The sequence below is a fragment of the Miscanthus floridulus genome, chromosome 18, assembly GCF_019320115.1.
Source record: "Miscanthus floridulus cultivar M001 chromosome 18, ASM1932011v1, whole genome shotgun sequence".
NCBI classification, from domain to species: Eukaryota; Viridiplantae; Streptophyta; class Magnoliopsida; order Poales; family Poaceae; genus Miscanthus; species Miscanthus floridulus.
This window is the reverse complement of record NC_089597.1, coordinates 36,468,941-36,482,575: the sequence shown is the minus strand read 5'-3', so window position 1 is coordinate 36,482,575 and position 13,635 is coordinate 36,468,941. Positions and strand designations below refer to the sequence as shown.

The 13,635-nt window shown below is 47.6% G+C and overlaps 1 protein-coding gene across 1 annotated transcript; it reads left to right on the top strand.

The window, feature by feature from the left end:
• The first annotated feature begins 10,729 nt into the window (after positions 1–10,729).
• LOC136521842 (protein BOBBER 1-like) lies at positions 10,730–13,131 on the top strand. The gene is made up of 6 exons (XM_066515605.1): positions 10,730–11,206; positions 11,911–12,083; positions 12,206–12,254; positions 12,390–12,556; positions 12,637–12,720; positions 12,831–13,131. Exons 1-6 carry the CDS (start codon positions 10,807–10,809, stop codon positions 12,867–12,869), a joined length of 912 nt encoding a protein of 303 aa, XP_066371702.1. The 5' UTR covers positions 10,730–10,806; the 3' UTR covers positions 12,870–13,131.
• The last annotated feature ends 504 nt before the right edge of the window (positions 13,132–13,635 follow it).

Here is a 13,635-nt window from a genome sequence, read left to right as displayed (position 1 = left end):
AGGTGGATACATGCTTCTTGCCTACATCACAAGGGTTAGCAACAATTTGTGATTTATCATTTGACCCATGTGATGAGCTCTCATTATTTTTAAGTTTCTTTGTAAACACTTTAATGAGAGAGGCATGCTTTTCTAATAAGTCATCATGAGATGCAAGTAGTGTCTCATGATTCTTATTTAGCTCATCATGTGAAGATTTATAAGCATCAAGTAATTTCTTATGTTCTTCACAAGAGTTCTTTAGAAATGAGTTTTCATTTTCTAATTTCAATGTTTTAGCTTTCTCATTTTCTAAAGACATGGTCATGCTAGCAAGTCTACTAATAAGCTTATCATATGAATCAACATGATCAACCACATTATCATTTGATACCTTGGTGTCACCTTGTGACATGAAGCAATGTGGTGATGTAGTTGGAGAGCTTGTAGTAGCATCTTTATCATGGCTTGAGCATGAACCATCATCACCATCAAGTGTGCATGTGGTAGCATCATCACTTGCAACACTTGTGGCATCATCATCAACCTTGTCAAGTGAACTTGTAGTGGATCGATCATCATCATCATCACTTGACCATGAGGTGGAGCAATCTTTCATAATCACCAAATTGTGATCATGCTCGACACACTCATGCACCTCCTTCTTAGGCTCATCCTCCTTTTTGAATTTGCCATCATCCCATGTGGAGGAATCACCGAAGGTTTCCTTGATGGACTCCCATATCTCACGAGCGGCTCCCTTGATGTTTACTTGTTTCATCAAATCAAAGCTTAAAGCATCCATTAGAAAACAACAAGTATGTGCATCAAATTCATAGAGAACTCTTTGAGCTTTGGTGAGATTTCTATGGTCCAAGACATGGGTGAGACCACTTATGATAACCCACCAAAATTTAGGTCTCTTTGCACGAAAATGATCAAGCATGTGATTTTTCCAAAGTGCAAAGTTTGTGCCATAAAAAATGTGTGCCTCACAAACATCTGGCCCATTAGACGCCATCCTCTCGGGTCGGTGAAGACCACAAATGAGAGACCAAGCTCCGATACCACTTGAAGGGTCGAGATGGCGGACTAGAGGGGGGTGAATAGTCTTTTCTAAAATTAATTGCGTCGGCTAACCGAAACAAATGCAGAATTATAACTATCGGTCTAGCCAAGACTACACCCCTCTATCTATGTTCTCTAGCACCTTTCAAAGATATTTAATCAAGCAACAAAGGTGTCGGGCTAGCTAGAGCTCTCCTAACCAATTCTAGAAGCAAGGTCACACAAACCTATGCCACTAGTACTTTAAGCAACAAGGGAGCTCCTATACATGCTAGTAAGCAAAAGCACAAAGCCAACTAAGCTCACTAGCAATACTCAATAACAAGGCAACCAATGCCAAATTAGAGAGCGCAAATACTTAGCTACACAAGCTAAGCAAAGTGACTAACAAGGTTACACAAACCAAATTAGCCACGCAAGGGAGCTACTTCTATGCTACACAAGCAAGAAGATAACTAGTAAGCTACACAAGCTAACTAATTACAAGAGCAACTACACAAGCACAATGTATATGAAAGTAATTACAAGCTTGTGTAACGAGGATGTAAACCAACGGGAAGAACAAGGTTGACACGGTGATTTTTCTCCCGAGGTTCACGTGTTTGCCAACACGCTAGTCCCCGTTGTGTCGACCGCTCACTTGGTGGTTCGGCGGCTAATTGGCATCACCCGCCAAGCCCGCACGTCGGGCGCCGCAAGAACCTACCCCGGAAGTGAGGGTAGCTCAATGACATGCTTTACTAAAGTTGCTCTTCGTGGCTCCCGCGGGGCGAGCACAAATGCCCCTCACAAAGCACTTCTCCGGAGCGCCGCACAAGCTTCTTGCGGGCTTCGACGGAGACCACCACCAAGCCGTCTAGGAGGTGGCAACTTCCAAGAGTAACAAGCACCACCGGCTTGTAACTTGATCACCTAGTGCCACTTAATGCAACTTCACGATGCAATTGCACTAGAATCGCTCACTCACACAATCGGATGATCACTATCAAGTATGTGTGAGATGGAGGGCTCCTAAGCACTCTCAAGCATGGACACAAAGTCCCCCAAGGTGCTCAGCACCAGCCATGGCCGAAGGCCACTTCTATTTATAGCCCCAAGGGCCAAACTAGCCGTTACCCCCTTCACTGGGCAACTGTCGGGTCGACCAGACGCTCCGGTCGTGTTGACCGGACGCTCCGGTCGTGTTGACTGGATGCTGGACCTCAGCGTCCGGTCGCCCGATGACAGCCACGTGTCACCTGCGTTCAACGGCATTCTTTTGATCTCAACGGTCATCTTCTGACCAGACGCAGCAGCTTCAACTGACCGGACGTTGGACCCTCAGCGTCCAGTCATTTATAGTAAGGTACCGACCCCGACCCAACGCATTCGGTCGAACGTAAGGATGGCAACGGATCGGGTTTGGGGCGGATATCCGCGGGTTTCGGGTTATGCGGGTTCAGGTTTGGGGATGGTTTTTCACCCATGGTTTTTGGGTTCGGGGCCCCGAAACCAGTCGGGTTCGGTTTCGGGTTTGGTTTTCCGCCCGTGGATATCCAATGGATATCCAAAATAAATCATTTGGAATTAAAACTCATGTTTTAAAATATACTAATAATAATTTGTTTACTTAGATTATTAAATTTATTTAAAGTTGACTCATGAAAATATTTATTATTTGTTGCCTCTTGTTTATACATGTGAATATGTGTATATATATCCGCGGGTTTCGGGTATCCATTTGGTTTTTGGGTATCCGTTCGGGTTTCGGGTATCCGCGGGTTTGGTTTTGGTGATGGATTTCCACCCGAATCGGTTTTCGGGGCGGATTCGGGTTTCGATTTCGGGTTTCGGTTTTGGGTGCACGCAGACTCCACCCGATCCGAACCCGATCCGTTGCCATCCTTAGTCGAACGTGATCGGACGCAGCCCCAGCGTCCGGTCACACTCCAGCTCCTGCGTCATCATACGTCAGCCTGACCGGACGCGTAGGCGTGTCCAGTCACTTCCAGTGCCAGCGTCCGATGCACCCAGTGAGACTCTGTCTTTTCTGTGTAGGGCGCCGGTGGAGTTTCTTCACCAAGTTGATCCACATCAACTGCAACTCCATCTCCATTGTAAATGTGCCAACACCACTAAGTGTACATCACCATGTGTATGTGTGTTAGCTTTTTACAATCATTTCCCAAAGGATGTTAGCCACTCAACTTGTCACGCCACTCGATCCTAGCGACGATGCAAAGTTAGATCACTCGAGTGGCACTAGATGACCGATATGCAAATAAGTTTGCTCCTCTTGATAGTACGGCCATCTATCCTAAACCCGGTCATAAACTTCTCTACACACCTATGACCGGTGAAATGAAATGCCCTAGGTTATACCTTTGCCTTGCGCATTCCATTCCATCTCCTCCAATGTCGATGCAACACATGCACCAACACGATCAACAATGATATGATCCACTTCATATCATCACGTGATCATATTGGTTCATCGATCTTGACTTTACTTGCTCTTCACCGTTGCCATCGTCCATCGGCGCCAAGTCTTGCTCAAGCTTCACCGCCACGCGGTCCATCACTCCAAAGCTTTCGACTTGCCCTTCACGCTTGCAACCGGTCCATCAAGCCAAGTCTTGTCTTGATCTTCTCCACCTTGATCACATGACTCAATGTCATGTCTCATGTGCATTTAAGCTCCTTCATCATCACATGTGTGAGCTTTGCAACATCTCCAAGCCATTTTTACCTTCATGGCATATGTTGCTCACACACATGTACCTGTGGACTAATCATCTGTGTATCTCACATAAACACAATTAGTCCACCTAAGTTGTCACTCAACTACCAAAACCACACAAGGACCTTTCAACTGAACAACCCGAGACTCCCACGCCACGTAGCAAACCACGGGAGGTCATGGCCAACGCCGGACGCCCGCACGGACTAAACTTTAGTCCCTAGATCTTTTTGGCAAGATTGAAAAAACTGTTCTCCAATGGCTCCCTATCTCAGTTCCAAATCTTTTCGTACCATCCATTGGTCAATATGAAGGTGAAAAAGTTGTGGGAAAGAATAAAGGATATGATAGGTTCCTGATATAAATATATAAGAAAGAAAGAAAATATAAAAGTGGTTAGGATGATTAAAAAATAGTACGGTGGATGTCAAATTGTCTAGTAGTCCCTTAGTCCTAAAATAATTGCCCTTCTACTATTCGAATTTTGTCCTAAAATAAATGCGTAGACGGTGCGAATTCTAAGATATGCATAGGAGCATAGAAGATCAGTAACCAGAAGCTTCCTGGACCAATGTGAGACAAAAGAAATAAACGATTTCAAAAACAAAAATAAAAGAAAACAAATGGAGGATTCGTGTTGCAAGAATGTTCTAGTCTTTTCTATAGTAGAAACGCAATTTTAGCATCAACCTTGATCTGTACCCACGTCGATTTCTAGAATCCAAACTTACTTTGGGACGGATGGAGAATATTTTAGGATCACAATTTAAAAACTGTTAGAGGAACTTAATAAATATGCTTTGAAAATTTTAAGCCACTTAGAAAAAATAATGATACAATTAAAATGTACGGACAGACGGACGCCTCTCACCGCTCACTCCCGCACGCGCCGCTCACCCAGCGACTCTATCCGCTCGTTCCGTCCATACACCCCGATGCTCGCTGCGTCATTTTCTTCCTACGTCGTTGTGCCCATCCGCCCACCCCACTCCGCCTCGCCGCCACCGGTTGTAAGTTTGTAACACCCTCGGTGTTACACCGTAAATTATCTCTTAAAATATGTTATGTGCATCATATTTATATGTTAATGTATGCAATAAAATGTGTCGATCAATTTCTGTAACTCAAAACAATCAACAAAAACGCTAAACGAAAGTTGCTCCGCGATTTGTACAGTCATCGAGTAGGATTTAAAATCAATTTTTATTAAGCAAAAATGCTATAGAACATGTATGTGATACTTAAATAAAGTTTGAAGTGCAAACTTTGTAGATGATAGTGAAATACTTGCGGTAAAAAATGATATTACTAGCTAATATTTCCACTAGCCTAGAAATCACAAATTGAAAACAAATCCAGCCCAAAACTTAGAAATTTTCAAGTCTGCCAATAGCTAGACATGAATGTTTAGCAATTTATTGTGAGAGATTGGGTTAAAGGGTGGTGCAGTGTTATAGCTCGATTTGGTAGTCTCATATGTCATTTTGAGCATGGTGAAGCTGGTTTGGCTCCTTGAGTAACTATTTGGTCGTGTTGAGCACTTTAAAATTCGTGCACGTCACATGTCTCGAGTTGGTTGGCGCCGGGTGCGCGGTCACCGCGTGGCCTCCCCACGCTGCGCACATGGTCGCGCGTGCACGCGTTGCCGCGCGTGGCCGGCCGTGGCCGCCTCTGGCCTAGCCATGGCTCGGCTGCCGCTGGCCCGCCGCGCGGAGTCGCTGCTGCTGTCGCCTGCCCCGTCCCGCGATGCGCTGCCGTTACGTCCGCCACTGCTGCCTCGCGTCGCGACGCTGCCGCTGTCGTCGCGTCCGCGCCTGTACGCTATAACCGCTGCACCGCGCTGCGTTGCTGGCCCGCTTTGATGCCGCACGCACGTGGCCGTGCCGCCGTCGCCATGTCATTTATGACACTATGGTCGCGTGGGCCACGTCGGTCGGGCGCGCGCGTGCCTATCTGCTAGCGTCTGCATGTGGGTCTCCATGAACTCGCCGACCGAGGACGAGTCGAGCCCACCGCCACGCCCCATTTCTCTCTTTCTCCCCCTGTTTTTCCGCCACCGTCATGTCGCGGTCACAGTGAGTCAAAGAGTGAGCACCTCTCATCAATTCCTCGTGCCCGCGTCTCTGCCCTCACGCCCCCTCTCTAGTCGCCCCCACCCCGCTTTGATTGCAGCTCAGTTGAGCTCCAATTTTGGAGCTTTGCCCGTCACCGTGCTGTTATGAACCGTCACCGCCCGCGTCGTGGCCAGCCTTCACCACTTCAGTCCGCTCTGAAAGCTCTAGTTTGGTTTTGGTGAATTGATGAAACCCTAAGTGCTAACCTAGTTCATCAAGTGATCATGAGATAGGTAGCACACTTCAAGTAGAGAAGCAAATGAAGATCATAACATGACAATGGTGATAGCATGGACATGATCAAGGGCTTACACTTGAAGAGAAGAAAGAGAAAAACAAAAAGCTCAAGGCAAAGGTATAAACCATAGGAGCTATTTTGTTTTGGTGATCAAGACACTTAGAGAGTGTGATCACATTTAGGTTTGATAGCCGTACTATTAAGAGGGGTGAAACTCGTATTGGAATGCGGTTATCAAAGTGCCACTAGATGCTCTAACTCATTGCATATGCATTTAAGATCTAGTGGAGTGCTAACACCCTTGATAATATTTGTGAAAATATGCTAACACATGTGCACAAGGTGTGTGTAGGGTTGAGATGGGTTCGGCGCTTTCGGGAAAATGAAATGCCTATTTTCTATTGCGCCGGATGCAAATTCTTGGTGGTTGGCACATTGGAGCAAGGGTGGAGAAGATAGAAGTGAGAACAGAGCTGATGCCAGCGTCGGTCCAGTGACCGGACGCTGGATCCAGAAGCACCGGACGCTGACTGCCTGCGTCCGGTTGCGTTGACTGTCGGTACAGCGGCTAGGGTTTACCACCGGACGCTAGCTGTGTCCGGTCGAGGTGGACCGGACGCGTCCGGTCGAGGAAAACCAGGTTTCGACCCTTACTGTACTCGACCGGACGCTGAGGTTCCAGCGTCCGGTCAGTTTTAATCGGACGCGTCCGATCGAGGTCGGTACCTTACTGGAAACGACCGGACGCTGGGGGTTCAGCGTCCGGTCAGTTGAAGCTGCTGCGTCCGGTCAGCGTCATAGCCGTTGGAATCTGACGAACAGCGTTTGAAGGCGATGACACGTGGCGTCCATCGGGCGACCGGACGCTGAGGGCCAGCGTCCGGTCAGTATGACCGGAGCGTCCGGTCAGAGCGCGTTTTGCCCAGTAAAGGGGTATAACGGCTCTATTTGATGGGGGCTCTATTTATAGCCACATGGCCGGCTCAAGGGATAACTCTTGCATATTTTCATTGACATAGCAAGCTTGTGAGCCTAGCCAAAGGACTCCCACTCATCTACATCATTGATTCATTATCATAGTGAGATTGGGAGTGATCCAAGTGCATTGCTTGAGTGGTTGCATCTAGAGGCACTTGGTGTTCGTGTTTCGCTGCGGATTTCGCTTGTTACTCTTAGTGGTTGCCGCCACCTAGACGGCTTGGAGCAGCAAGGATCGTTGAGTGGAGGAGGTGATTGTCTCCGACTCCGATCGTGGTGATTGTGAGGGGTTCTTGACCTTTCCCCGGTGGAGCGCCAAAAGGTACTCTAGTAAATTGCTTGTGGCTTGTGTGATCCTCATCTTGTGTTGGTTGTGCGGCACCCTATTGAGGGTTTGGCGAGTGATGCCAATCAGCGCGTGAACCTCCAAGTGAGTGAATCGCCACAATGAGGACTAGCTTGCCGGCAAGCAAGTGAACCTCGGTAAAAATCATTGTGTTCATCATTTGATTCCGAGGTGATTGGTCATCATTGTTATTCATCTTCGTGATTGATTGGTTCATTCATCTACACGGCGGTATAACCCTCTTGATCACTCTCGTTACTTTACCACAAACTAGTTGACAAGCTCTTTAGTGTAGCTAGTTGTGAGAGCTTGCATGCTTGGTTGGTGTGGCTCTTTAGTTAGCCTTTGAGAGCACACTAACATAGGGTAGTGTCATTGCTCTTGTGTGAATTGACACTATCTAAACTAGAATTGTGGTAGGTGGCTTGCATTTTTGAGTAGGCTAGCGCAACACTCGCTTCGCCTCATAATTGTCTAACCATTTGGTTAAGTGTTGTTGTAGAAATTTTTATTAGGCTATTCACCCCCCTCTAGCCATTAGGACCTTTCACGCTCAAATTCCTCTACACCACTAGCTCGCCTTGGCTCTCTCTCTCCACCATGCGCATGCCACTGGAAGCGCTACCGCCTTCCCGTGGCACTGACGCGGCCGTGTCCACCATGGCTTGTCGCCGTGCTCGTCGCGCACACGTGGCCAGCACTGCTCAGGTAGTCGCTGGCCGAACCACCACTTCGGTCGGGTTTAGGGTGTGCCCCCGGTGCTTATTCCCTATCTCTACCATTCTGTTGGCGCTGTGGCTCACCGAAACGCGGTTGCCGCCGTTGCAGGTCGCCAGAGAGCCTGCTCTGCTTCACCCCCATTCGTGCAACCACCGCCCATCGCCGCACGTTGGCTCATAGGTGAGCATCGGTCCCCTAGCTACGTCTGCAAGGGCCTAGGGTGGCCGACGATGTCGCCAGTGCCACCGCTCGCCGCGCGCGGAGCGCGGGGGAGGCCAAGGACCATGTCGTTGTAAAGAGGAGAGAGTACAAGGGTTTTTTGCATAAGTGTTGTCTCTAGAAATAGTAACGTGGACTACGGGTTGTGGTGGGTTGGTCTTGGAGTCCAAGTTTGGACGGGAACCTAGAGCCCTTGACAGGAGAGTGATGGGTTGGTCTTGCTTGTGCCTAGGGTATAAGCGGGGCGTGTGTTTTAGGATACCCAGCTGGGATACATTGGTTCATGAATCGCCGTATGATACGGTACGGCTTGGCTACGATCTAGCACCGTAGTAAGAACTAAAAGATGAAAGGGAATGAACGGATATGATTGCTCAACTCTTGCTTGAAAGTAGAACAGGTGCTTACATAGAATGCTTAGCTAATGAACTAATCATGACTGCTAATAGAACACATACATAAGGATTCACTACTAGTAATGCTTTTTGAAAAAAAAGAAAATCAGCAAACCATAAAGCTTATCATATCCTTTGGAGTCGGAAAATTATTCTCACTAGTCGGGTAAGTCTTGCGAGTACATTGTGTACTCAGGGTTTATTTACCCCTGTTGCAGGTGCAGCTTGAGGAGTGGTAGTTGTGTGGAGGATTCTTCTGGTGGGCATAGACGGATCCTTGTATCTTATCGTTAGATGTTTATTTCAATTACGCTGTTTAAATTCCACACTCTGAACTTGGTATTGTAATAATGTATTTTCGAGAACTATTGTTATATGAAATGGACTAAGTGATGTAAACTCGTTCTCATTATTGGATCCTGGGTGAAAAACGTGGATTGTTCGAGTTCTCCCTTGGGGTGTGCTCGACGGAACCGTCCGATGTAGCCTACTTTTGGGGTGCTTAGCGTCTAGTGGAAGATGAGCGCCTCCAGAAGCGTGCTATTTCGGGCGGTTCTACCACACCAGTCCCTCGCCGCGTCACGCCCCATCCTGGCAGCCTCCTCCGCATTGCCTCCCCACGTTGCCTCCTCCGCGCCGTATTCCTCACCGGACCCAGTCTGCCTCGCCCGCATCCACCATGCCACCTTCTCATCGTGGCCGGCCCGCTCACTGTGACCGCCTCCACTGAGCTAGCGAGCCGCAGCCGCCTCCATGACGGATGCTCCAGCAAGCAGGCGAGAGGGAACGAGATTCGTGTGATGCCACGCCCGCCGACGAGTTGCCTATGACGTTGCCGCAAAGCGAGGTCCATGCGCCGACGTTGACCTCCGTGCCGACGTGTCTCCATTTGTCCAAGCAAAGTCCATGTTGCAAGAGTATGTTTTAAGTGTTTCAGATGTTTCATCTAGACGTTGCAAGTGTTTCATCTTGATGTGGCAAAAGTAGATTGAAATGTTGCACTTGTTGTAGTGGCTATACATGTATGTTTCACGTGTATGTTCCAAATATTTCGTCTCGTTTTCTAAACGTATATTTGTAAGTGTTTCATCTGGATATTGCATATGTTTTCACACATATAAAGTGTTTTAAGGTGTTTTTTTTCAAGTATTTCATATGCATGTTTTGAGTGTTTTAGCCATTTCGTACGTATGTTGTAAGTGTTTCATCTGAATGTTTCAAAAATAGATTTGGTGTTGCAGCTAGTGTTTCAGATGCATGTTTCATGTGTTTCATCTGCCTTCAAACGTATATTGCAAGTGTTGTATCTGGATGTTTTAAAAGTAGATCGGGTGTTGTATCTCTGTCTTCGCTTTTCTTCTGCCTCATCTTTGCCTCAGTGTCACCTCCTCCTCTCGGCGCTGGCTGGGCATCCGCCGCCGCCCTCCCCCCTCTTCTAGATGCTAGCGTAGCCACATGCTCTAGTAACCTGCTGCAGCTGTGGGCCACGTGCATGTGCCTGAGAAGCGTAGGGGGTGCGAGCGGGGCTCCCGACATGCAGTCGAGCGGGTCGGGCGGCGTGGCCCCGCATAGGCGGGCGTGGGATGCAGTTGCGTGGGGAGAGACGGAGTGCAGGCGCAGACGTCTGGACACGGGCGTCTATCCGGACGTCCGGGCGCTAGCACTATCGCCTAGAAAACTCATTGGTTTACCGGTTGTTTCTTTTGCTCTGTTCGCTTATGCTAAAATTTAGTTTACGTTGAAACATTGTTAGAGAAAAATATTGTTCGTTCGTTGAAAAGTACAGTAGAACCGAAAATATCCCCCCGGCCCCACCCGTCATCGACCGCTGTGCTAACTCAAACGTCAAACCAGGCGACCCCCCCCCCCCCCCCCCCCCCCCCCCCCCCCCCCCCCCCGTTCCGTTGCGCCGAACCCTCTGGCGCCTCCTTACAATCGAAGACCAAAGCCACGTTTCCCCTTCATCGAAAAAAAACCAAACCCTCGCGAAGCCGCATCGCCACTCAAACCCTAGTTTGACGGATCGCTCCATGGCGATCATCTCCGACTTCAAGGAGAACGAGGCTCCGCAGCAGGCGGCGGCCGGCCCCGGTGTCGAGGAGGCCCTCGTGGCGGCGCTGGAGAGGAGCGGCGGCGCGCTCCCCTTCCTCCAGGCGGCCATCGATGTCGCCCACCGCAGCTCCGGCCTGTTCCGCGACCCTTCGGCGGTGAGCAAGGTCACCGCGATTGCGGCGGCCGTCAGGGCGCAGGTGGAGGCCGAGCAGAGGGCGGCCAGGGATGCCAAGAGGAAGGCGGAGGAGGCCGAGAGGAAGGCGGCGGCCGAGGCGCAGAGGGCTGCCGCCGAGGCGGCGACGGTGGAGGAGAAGCCAGAGAGCTCGGTGGAGAAGGACAGCATGGAGGTGGATAGGAAGGAGGAAGGCAACGTGAGACGTGAGTGCTCTATTCCTTTGCTGCCCTGTTTTGAAATTGTTGTATTGCCACTGCGTTTTAGGGATTTTGGTGCTAAATGTGCTTCCATATGCCCGATGTAGCATATTCTGGTGATTAGGCTTGTGGTGGGCGATTTGCAAAAATGGGATTCGAAACATCGGTCGTTTGCAAATTTGATACTGGACCCACGTTCATAGACACAGATGGACCCACATCCACCCGAGTGTCATCATAATCAAGGAGTCAATCTTTTGAGTGTCATTTTTGCAATTTTTTCCTTGTGGAGTTAGGATAAGCTTGATAGATTGGGGTTGATACTCTGATCAACGTATGTGGTTTGATTTAGGTATCTAAATAACTCTAGAGCTTATCCTTACACCATTTGATATTTTCGAACTGCATTCCATTATTGGTATCAATAGGCAACAAAATGCTTAGAACTTATAACAGCCTTGTTAGGGAAAAAAAACCCTACATTCATTTGCCCTTTATTTGCTTCTCGTTGACCTTACAGTTATCCATGGTCCAATGTTGATTGCAGTCCGACAAGTTATCTCTCTGTTGTAGTGGTGAGATTGCTAACATGGTGGCCTAATAATTGTTTTATTTCATTATTGCATCTCTAAGACAATTCTTCAGATGTGATCTGCATTTATGGGATCTCCTAATATAATATCTAATTTTGTTTCTTTCCTAATAATCAGAACCAAATGCTGGCAATGGTCTTGATTTGGAGAAGTACTCGTGGACTCAACAGTTGCCAGAGGTTAACATCATCATTCCTGTTCCTCAAGGAACAAAATCAAGATTTGTGGTCTTTGATATAAAGAAGGACCATCTTAAGGTTGGTCTGAAGGGCCAGCCACCTTTCATTGATGTAAGTAGGTACTGCAATAAATTTCATCTTGTCTTATGGGACAACAATGTTTCTGGTGAACCAAATGTGTTGCTACCAAATACATGGCTCTAACTTTCTGTTGGTACTTTCTTTATTACCAGGGCGAGCTCTATAAGCCAATTAAGGTTGATGACTGCTTCTGGAGCATAGGTAAGTCATTGGATTTCAGCCTGATTGGCTGCACTACTTTATAAATGGCTGCTGCAGCAGCTGCTGAGCAGGCTGTTTGTATCTGAGCTTGCTTTTCTTTGATCCTAAGCCCCTTATACTGATAACATTTTGTAGAGGATGGAAAAACTCTGTCCATATTGCTTACAAAGCACAACCAAATAGAGTGGTGGAAGTCTGTTATAAAGGGTGACCCTGAAGTTGATACCCAAAAGGTGGAGCCTGAGAGCAGCAAACTCGCAGATTTGGATCCTGAGACTAGACAAACCGTGGAGAAGATGATGGTAAGACACGCAGAACCTGATGCACATCTGAGTTCTTAATGCTGCTTGGAAATAGCTAAAATCCTTTAATTGGTTTGTAGTTTGACCAGCGCCAGAAGCAGATGGGCCTTCCAACAAGCGATGAAATGCAAAAGCAGGAAATTCTCAAGAAGTTCATGTCTGAGGTAAGTCTGTGCGACAAAGCCATTATCATCTTTCAGTCCTGATATATGTATGTAGGTTGGCTTCCCGTCCTATTTCATGCATCTGATTCATATTTTTTTTCCCATGGCAGCACCCGGAGATGGACTTCTCTAGAGCGAAATTAGCTTGAGGATTTGTTCGGACAGTTACTTCTACCAGTCTGCATTAGGTTGTCTTTTGAGTGTTATTAGTGTGCAACAAATTTTGGTCAGTTCTTTTGTAACGCGTCAGAAATATCATTTAGAACTGTGACATGTGTCTTGAACCAACCTAATGGCTGGGTTGTGTCAATTTTGTGCGCCCTGTGCTGCTTGCTATGCTTGTTAAATGAAGTTCCACTGTTGTAGCGTGCTCACGATATAAAACTAAAGAATTCTGTTCGTTGGCGCAAATATTGGCTCCGTCCTGTCTGCCTATTTTGGCCTAACAGCCCATACGCCATGGAGCCATGCTCATTGCCAACCACTTCTCGGCTCATCCGTATAAAAACTACTCAGACTCAACTGCTGTCTATGTGGCTGCCCCCAAGGAAGTGTGCAAATTCGACGATTTGTTTTTGAAACACATTTGCTTGTGTTTTTGTAGGGTTTCTTGGTCTCTGGAACTTCTACAGATCTCTTCCGATGTTCCGGAACCGTGACTTTCAGACATTACTAATCCGCAGCTTTGAAGTGTGAAAGAAATTTTAGGTTTAGCCAAATCCTTGTTAGCCCATTAGCCAAGCAGAACTAGCTAACAAGGGCAAATCATTGCTTCAAAAAAGGGCAAATCATTGCTAATGATATACATCAATTAACCAAGGATCCAAACATGAGTTAACTGGCTAATTTTTTGCTAGCTAATTTAGGCTCCGGCTAACAAATAGCTTTAGCTGATCCAAATAGGCCCATAATTAG